The sequence below is a fragment of the Epargyreus clarus genome, unplaced genomic scaffold (assembly GCF_041222505.1).
Source record: "Epargyreus clarus isolate Ecla_fem2 unplaced genomic scaffold, WU_Ecla_fem_2.2 ptg000008l, whole genome shotgun sequence".
Classification (NCBI taxonomy): domain Eukaryota; kingdom Metazoa; phylum Arthropoda; class Insecta; order Lepidoptera; family Hesperiidae; genus Epargyreus; species Epargyreus clarus.
Window position 1 is genome coordinate 8,843,854 of NW_027332216.1, and position 9,477 is coordinate 8,853,330.

General features: G+C 32.7%; 1 protein-coding gene across 1 annotated transcript; it reads right to left on the reverse strand.

The window, feature by feature from the left end:
- Nucleotides 1-584: 584 nt before the first annotated feature.
- dco (discs overgrown casein kinase 1) lies at nt 585-7,665 on the reverse strand. The gene is made up of 8 exons (XM_073075925.1): nt 7,291-7,665; nt 6,584-6,694; nt 4,135-4,327; nt 3,633-3,775; nt 2,984-3,186; nt 2,228-2,387; nt 1,688-1,768; nt 585-886 (listed from the first exon to the last, which is right to left on the reverse strand). Exons 1-8 carry the CDS (start codon nt 7,379-7,381, stop codon nt 846-848), a joined length of 1,023 nt encoding a protein of 340 aa, XP_072932026.1. The 5' UTR covers nt 7,382-7,665; the 3' UTR covers nt 585-845.
- Nucleotides 7,666-9,477: the final 1,812 nt, after the last annotated feature.

Here is a 9,477-nt window from a genome sequence, read left to right on the forward strand (position 1 = left end):
CAAATTTATTGCACAGTTGCTGTTAAATAACTGCAAACATCTTTGTTTGTAATTATCATTGTTATAATTCTACCGCGCTGATCTAATGTGCTACCTCAAATCAACGATCGATATGCATAGACGTAATATTATTTAAATCCTGTTTCTCGAAATGTATTAAATACTCGAACACATTATAAACATAATACTTCATCATATAATTGAATAATGATCACGTTAAAATGAAACGCATACGCGGCATAACACCCATGTTATTTATCTTTAACATAAAATTACATCTAAATAATCTAATGGTTTCTAATTTAACAAATATAAACTCTCCGAGTTTAGTCCACACTCAATAACGTATCACCTCGAGAAGTGACCGTGTACCAGTAGAATAAATGCAGGTTTATTCGTTTCAAAGTGTGCACGGAACAAAAATTAAAACGAACAAAATGTGTCCAAATACGACGAGCGCACGTGGTGTACGCTCGGTTAAAAAATTTAAGCGGCACAGTGTTTCCCACGTTCACATCGAACTCCACGCCACAACGGCGGCACTTAAAGTAAAATTTGATCGAATTCGTATATCACGTATATCGTATATCACGAGTACAATACATCGGGCCTACTCGATTTTAGTCTCTAAATATAACTGAGCACGAAACATAACAGACGCGGGCGGGCCCCAGCGACCGCACCGAGACGGCCGATCGCCGGGCCGGCACTTAGGTCTAAAATTAAATAATTTACATCGTAACGTTCCCTCGAATGTGTACAAAAGAAAATACCAGAGCTCGTATTCGGAAACATGTAACAGCGGAAACACTCCTCAATTCCTACAAGTCGCCTCCCGCGCGCCGCTACCCCGTGGCGCCCGCCGCGCCCGCCGCCCCCGCCGCCGCTGCAAAAGAACACACTGTTACAAATTCTCATAGATTAGTAAAGATTACTCACTCCTAACAAGAAAATGTAACTAGTTTTGACAATTGAAATTGTCACTGTCATCTATTTTGTGTTTGAAAAATATTTAAAAAATGTAGTTTTTAGAGCATTTACGAATGAAACGATATTTCTCCGCAATTTTTCTTCGATTTCGTGTTTTTGCACCACGTAACTGCACATGTCGGCATTGTTCCGCGTAAATTACACCATGAGAGTTGGAGACGTAATTAGAAAACAGCCATTTTATATTAAATGGCTGACACATAGATTTAATGGCTTCCTTCAATTACAAGGCGGTGAGATATCTATACTTATCTATGCAAATTCTACTCGCCACAATAACGTACAACAATTAAACAAGTCCTACTCGATGTCGACTACAGATGCGTTGCTTCCCCTGAGGACTACGTTGGAACACCTCATATAAATACCTTACCACACCCTTTAAACCAAAATTGCAGCTCTGAACTTGTGCTAACACTAACAATAGTTTATTGTACGACAGAAATAGAGGTGGCCGTGCCTTCGAATTCGACCCAGAACGGTTCATGATCTTTTAAATCTAAATGAAATTTATAGCCATAAAACAGTGCATGATTAATATCTTCCCAATAATGAAAGTAAAAGATCTTAATTAAATTTACTCGAAACTTAAAATAAATTATTTTCGCACAATATGAATAATGTGTAAAAACTAACAATGTGCCTAAGTAAACAAAATGTGATAAAGTCAAATTAGTCACAAAAATATAAAACTTACTATTTTCCTGGTCCGTTGTTTGGTCGTGACGTCTGAGCGTGCGGTCACTTGTGCCGGACTGGTAGTTGCCACGCTGGGCTCCTGAAACACAATAAAACATAACATAAAAGTAACAAATAAAAAAACCTATCTTATAAATAATAGCCGACAAGAAATAAACCGGAATAAAAACCAACAATTTGTAGTTAAATTTCTTGCAATACGCTACTAAGCAACAAAATTGAAGGTACTACTTAAAGATTTATATAAGTCTTTTTTTGACCTAAACAGTGGGACCAAAAAGTGATGTTTCAGTTGAAATCATGTAACATTATTTGTATTAATTCATGAATAGACTGGGAGTAAATGCTATTTAGCATTATTTCTTTTGTAGTACATTTTTTTAATATGGTCAATAAAGAGTAAATAAATAAACATTATACCTTTAGGACAATTGAAAACTTATATTAGGTCAAACAAGATTAAACAAATCCTAACACAGCCACGTAGCAAGCACACAACCACATATTTTTACAGTATTCATTATAAGATATTACATACCAAATTTAAGCATATTCCAGTCAAACACGTAGTCATAAGTGAAGCCTTGTCGATGGAAGAGTGTGCGGAACAGCTGGCGTAGGTGGCCGTAGTCGGGGCGCTCCTCGAAGCGGAGTCGCCGGCAGTACTTGAGGTACAGTTGGAACTCGATCGGGTGGTTCTGTAGTTGTTTTATATTCAAAATTATTATTCAAGTTATATAATTTTCCCTTTTCGCAGCGCAATTACATGGGGCTCTTCAAGTGTGCAAGAATAGCTCTCCTTTAAAGCCACAACAAACGTAACAATGATATCAAAATATATCAATTTGAGTACTAAAAAAATTATTCAATAACAGACTAAAAAAGTATACAGTCAACATGATGTGAAGCAGAAACTTCAAAATATACACATCTGTAACACAACCGCAAGTATCCATTTGTAGTATAGCTCCATCTATTTTATCAGACCCTTCGAACCAGAAAACCAATTTTGTCTCCAGTGCTAACATAAATGCTATAAAATAGAAATTAGTGCACTTTTAGTTGCACTACAATACAAACAGTGTTGCTACCACAGAATTTAATATCATAATAATATATTTCAATACCAATCATTTTAAAAGACAAGACATTTTACTTTTTATTATTTTGAAAATAACTGAAGTAATGTTGAGCTTATTGAAAAATTTGAAGTACTTATAATAAAAGATTTTAATTCAACATATTACTTCTCCAACACGGAGCAAGTAACATAATAAATATCAATTTTACATACTTTGCATAGTTCATCGAAAGGTGTAGATAACTTTTTCTCGGATATTCTCTCATACTTCTGGCGTTTGGTGGCCGCCTTCAAGCCCTGCCAGGGCAGGCTGCCGCGGTTGAAGTACATGAGCACGTAGCCGAGAGACTCCAAGTCGTCGCGTCGGGACTGTTCGATACCTAAATGAGTATTAATCGACGCATATCTAGCTGTACCTGAAAATTTACAAGTTATAAATATATAAATGACTGAATACTAAACACTTGCATAGCATATAATTTCTTAAATATATATTAGATATATTTTCTTACGTAGTAGAAATAGAATTTAACAAGAATACTACCAGTCTGATAATAAATAGCTACTACCTATGGACATGTCTAATAAAAAAAGTCCACTTGAAATCAGCCACAGATGCTAAGGCATCTGTAGCTGATTTCAAGTGTTATGTTGTCATGACTAGTAAGCTAGTCATGACAACATAACTCCTCCCTATTCATTTCACTACTTTATTGTGCGCAGACAGATAAAAAAGATAAACAATACTTTATGTATTTTGGGATTTTCAGTTTAAATAAGTATAGTAATAATATAAGCTTAAGAAAAGACTCCTTTACTATTTTCAGTGTGGAAAATGTGTTGTTTAATGCAGGATATTTACCTGTTAAATTTTTGTTTTCTCTGTAATGGATATGTTGCAGAGTCCGTGGATCTCTATACTTCTTAGCTAGACCAAAGTCTATTATGTATACTAAATTGCCCCTCTTACCAAGGCCCATTAGAAAATTATCTGGCTTAATATCTCTGTAACAGAAAATGTTTGTATAGGTAACAAACTTACAAGCTTAGATCAATTTAAATTTAGAAATACCACTGCATATAATACCTTGTTGCAACGTCTATATATCAAGGAAAATTTATTGAGCTATGCCTATATAGGCCTACATAGGTTATTGTATTTATTGCAATCAAAATGTGATTGCAATACGTACAATAAATCATAGTGTAATCAAAACACTTAAAACAGACTACTTGCATCCTAGCTGCATATTCAATAAAGATATAACATATACAGGTTACTTGTTATCTTTAACCCTGGACGACCTAGAGTCCGTTAAGTGCCATGACCATACGTAACAGTGCATACTGTTATCTATACGTACCTATGGATAAAACTCTTGTGATGTATATCCTCGATGCGAGAAATAAGTTGGTCTGCGAGAAGAAGCACAGTCTTCAGGGAGAAGCGACGCGAACAAAAATTGAACAGGTCTTCCAAGGAGGGGCCTAGTAACTGCATTACCATTACATTATAATCTCCCTCGGAGCCACACCATTTTATTGCAGGAATACCAACTGTGATGAAAAAAATATTGTTATGATCACTGACATCCTGTTAAATATAACACTTTAGGAATGAGAAGTTAAATGGCCATCACATAGTGGACTTATGCCAGATAATAATTAAACCAATTTTCGACGACCTTAGTTGAAATTTCGCAATTTTTCCATGTAATTTGTTAAGATTGGTTATAGGTAACAGACATTAGTGATTACACTTAAACCTAGATTAGTAAACACAATAGAAGATCTCACGATTGTTTTCTTTGACCCTTAAAGTGATCAATTAATTTGTTTGACAAACACATTAATTAAGTAAATTACCAATCCAACAACAGCCCAAAATTTATTTCATTGGGTCTGTTTAAATAAAAATAATCCTACAAAAGTACACATAATTAGAAATGACCACTGTTATTTCCTAAACTATCACCATTGTGCCACTAATGATCTTTTGCAGAGTTTCTCAAAGTGTGATAAGAGTACCCCTTCTGGTACATTTTACGCCACTCAATCGTAAGGGTGTCATGGCGATTATTTACCTAAAATTAGATATTTCCATCTAAAGTTTAAAAAAGATATTGATGAAGTATATTCCAATAACTTGAAAACCAAAAGAACTTACAAATTACTGGCACCATTTATATCTCAGATTAGTTAACAAACAGACTTAATAAATTAAATTTAAGTGGTAATTAGCATTGTTACCAATTAAATTACAGCAATTTATACAGACATGGCTAATCTTCTGACAAAAGAAATTAAGAGTGAAAAAATGATAGTAGCATAAATATTGTTCATGGGCACATAAGAGGAAAATAGATTTATACCAGGGATTCTCAAACATATAGCATCACATACACCTATTTTTTCCAAACAACAATGCACCCCTTGTAAATCCTGGCTAAAAAAGATAGCACAAAAATGTTTATTTTTTTTTAAAGAAATATGATAACTAATTAATTTGGTTATAAGTGGACTCTCATGTACCTGCTCACACGCGAATTACCTAATTAGCTGTCATTACATAAATGGTTTTGCATACCCCTTATGATTAACTGGCGAACCCCAAAGGGGGTAAACATACTAAACTTTGAGACGCCCTGAATTACATTAATCAGGCTACAAGCAATGGTGACACAACTCTATTACTAAAGATTAAGACACCATTCAAAATAAAAGAAGAAACTAAACTGGCTTTCTAAATAATACCATACCAAGGACATACACAAAGATGACTACAGAAACACAGCAAAAATATTAATTCATCATTTAGGGGTCTGACAGGGGAAGAAACCCTTTGAACTCATACTGGACCAGTATAGTGCCTGTTGTGTTTAGGCTAAGGGTGTTTTCTAATTGCTGCACAAGACAGCAAAATTATTAATGAATATATAGGGTTATAAATAGGACATTGTCAAGATTTTGATAAAAAAAACTTTAGTTGATGGTTGGATTAAGTGAATGTTGATCTATAATACAGATTGACTTATTACCAAAAGGTAATAACTTTTGGGACTTTTCCTCTTTATGTCCACTGTATTCCACTAAATACTTCAATGTCCTTGCAATGCATAGAAGATGTGATATGCTAATAATTTTCATTGTCATAATAATATCCAAACTTATGCCTATTCAACTTTACATTGTAATCATATTATTTTCCTTCCTTGTGTCTAATTACATATACATTAATTAATACTGTATAGCTTAAGAATGTAACTTGAAGCTGACAACTTATAGACTCTACACAACAGTTTATGATATTGATAGTTTTATAAAATAACCACATAAGTACCCACATTTACTCTGCTATGGAAATTTAGTATTGAATGAAATGTAATTTTACACAATTAAAACACAATCTGGTACATCTATAATAAATTGTTACAATATAATTTTTAAATGATCTTTAAAAGCAAACTTAGGAAGTTTGTGAATTTTAAGAAAAATGTATATAAAAACAACTTACTGGGAATATAATTGTATGATAATAAAAAAAAATATTATCACTTGCTATAACGGTGAAGGAAAAGATAGTGAGGGCAACCATAAGCTTAAGAGTAAGAGGAATTTTGCCCAGCAGTAGAATAATAATGGGTTGTCAATGACAACTGGAGATCTCATACTAGAAATTCAATAGTCACTTATACATAATTACAGTGAAAAAGACATTCATAGGTTTTACAATCTATACACACATATTACAAGTTTAAATTGATGTAATAAGTAATAACAAATGCCTGTTGTTTGTGTAAAATATAGACTTACTGCTTCCTTGCATAATTTTGTAGAATTTGCTTTCTATGTGTAACTGAGGGTGTCTTGTCTTTATACATTCTAATTTGATAGCTACTTCTTCCTTTGTCACAATGTTAGTTCCTGGAATTTGAAAAAAAAATGTTTAAAAATATAGTCTGAACAGGAAATACACATACATGTTTAATGAACTTATTAAATATATAATATTTTATGATCATTTTCAAAAAGTCCGATTAAATACAATTATCATTTCAGTAAGCAACAATATCAAGTCAAAGAACGAAATTACGAGTGTTACCAACAAGATTTATCTACGCAAAATTAGATGCCCTTGCATTTTCATGGTTAAAGCACTTAAACAAATACATAATTGTCTTATCTATCTCAATCTCATTCTCATTCTTAATACATACATCTTAATTTTATAGATATCTAGTGACGAATACTTTAGTTTCATATATACATATTTTATAACAACACTACCACACCAACCACATGTAATTGTTAGTATAAATATAATGGCCAATCCAACATTGATAACAGATACATAATTTACTGTTTATTGAAAATGTACCAATGTTAAGATGAAAAGTAATTCTTTCAGAAAATAGAATCGTCAACGCTGACTATTATCTATTTCGAAACAAAAAAACGCAGCTGGCCTAGAATATAGTAACCATCTTTCTTTGTTTACAACGATCTCCATCTGTACTCACCCAGGTAAATGTCTCCAAAGGATCCTGAGCCAATCTTACGTCCCAACCGATACTTATTACCGACACGAAGTTCCATTTTGAAATTCTGCATACTGACATGAAATAACTATATCACTGACCACTGATTCATTACAGGACGGCCATATTTGCGCTAGACGCAGATCAAATCTTTACTCGACTTGAATGAACTGTGTAATTATTTGTGGTATTAGTAAAGTACTATATTTCGTTAACAATCATTTGTTAACGGTTTATGGATTAAAATTATAATATATAAAATGTTCTATTAACAATAAAATTTAAGAAAATTAACTCCAACACACTGTAAAGCACAACACACGCATCTATGAGGAATTTTTGTATCTCGATCTCATTCTTGGATACAGAAATACAGACTGTAACTAACCAGTGTTGTCAGCATAAAAAAGGTTAAAACTAAAATCCTGTTTTTAATTTACTTCTTATCTTGTTTCTTTAATAAATTAATGTTTTATTAGCATTACGCCTTCGCATTACGCACATTATATAATATATATGCTATATATGATACAAAAATATATTATTTATTACGTCATAATAGCTGAAGTAAAGATGTTTACACACGAAATAATTTTATAAAATTATTTAAAAATCACAAGATGATTTAAGTAGTTATTTCTAAAATTATATAAAACTAATAAAAATATGATTATTAGTGTATTTAATTCCAAAAAAATATTTCTATTTTTAATGTATCTCCGCGTTTCCTCGGATTTGTTCTAGTTATAAGAGCCATCTAGAGATTAAAAAAACTCTTTACGCATTTTGTATCCCATTAGAAAACTCCACTAATTATTATAAGTAAGATCAACGAAAATCTAAAAAAATACTCGTAAATCTCATAGGTATACTATACTCCTTGCCTCCAACTATGAAGTGGTAAGTAAAGTTATCTACATAGGAACTAACATGTATATAATAATACTCTATGATAGGAACTATTTTTAGGAAGAGTCCTTGTATAATATCCAAAAGTATTCGTAGAAATTGTAAGATTATGGCATATAGATAACTATAGATATCTCACCTTCTATTGAAGGAAGCCATTATATGGCTTAAAAGGGCTGACAAATGTGTCAGCCATTTAATGGCTGTCATGGTGTAATTTGCCGACTTGGCCGATATGTGCAGTTAAGTGGTACAAAAACACGAAATCGAAGAAAAAGTGCGGAGGAATGTCGTTATATTCGTAAATGATCTAAAAACTACATTTTTTAAATATTTTTCAAACAAGAAAATAGATGACAGTTGACAGTGACAATTCCAATTGTCAAAACTGGTTTTAGGAGTGAGTTATCTTTACTAATCTATGGATTATGGTGGCGTTAGTGTAGCATATAGGTAAATTAAAAAAACATCAAGAATATGGCATACAATATTTAAGTTAATTTTATACCCTTTGCTACACTAGCGACATTTTGAAGGATTTTCGAACTATTATTTACAATTTGCAGCTGAACACTTTTTCAACAAATGGATAGGATGGATAAGTATTATGTGGTTCATTAGAAATCATGTTAAATCGGTTCCAGAAGATCATTCAATACTTAGTGCGCACACGGAGCGCTATGGACGGACGCGTTCAGAATATCACTTATGGATTACTAAAAGAATTATATAATGTTAATGATAGGATATTTGCATTTATGTTTCGGGTAATTTAATTTCATAATTACTTGGCTGCGATAATTTATTAATTACATTTAGAGGACCTGGAATACAAATAGTTTGGATATACTTTCTTTATTCTATTCCCTCCTCCTATTCCACTACGCCCTCCGTAAGGGCGTTTAATGTGATATAGATCATAACAGATGTCACCCCATTTACTTTATTGCACTATGGGCAAAAAAAAAAATAATATTACATTTTAGCTATGTAGGTTGGTAAATAGTATCGGTATATCTGAGGTATTTAAAATGAAAGATTAGGGTAGGTAATTTAAGAAGAAATTACAACGTGTATAGAGTAAGTCCATTTAAAAAAACTCCCCTTCAAAATATGCAACGCACTGGCCAGTAGTGTTTCTTTTTTTCTTATTAAAAAGCAGCACACGATTGTCCCGGCGCCAAATGGTTATTGGGCAATGACACTGGTATCCAAGTATAGGTGTTCTGTGTTGGCGCCCAACAATAAGGCATACGCAAA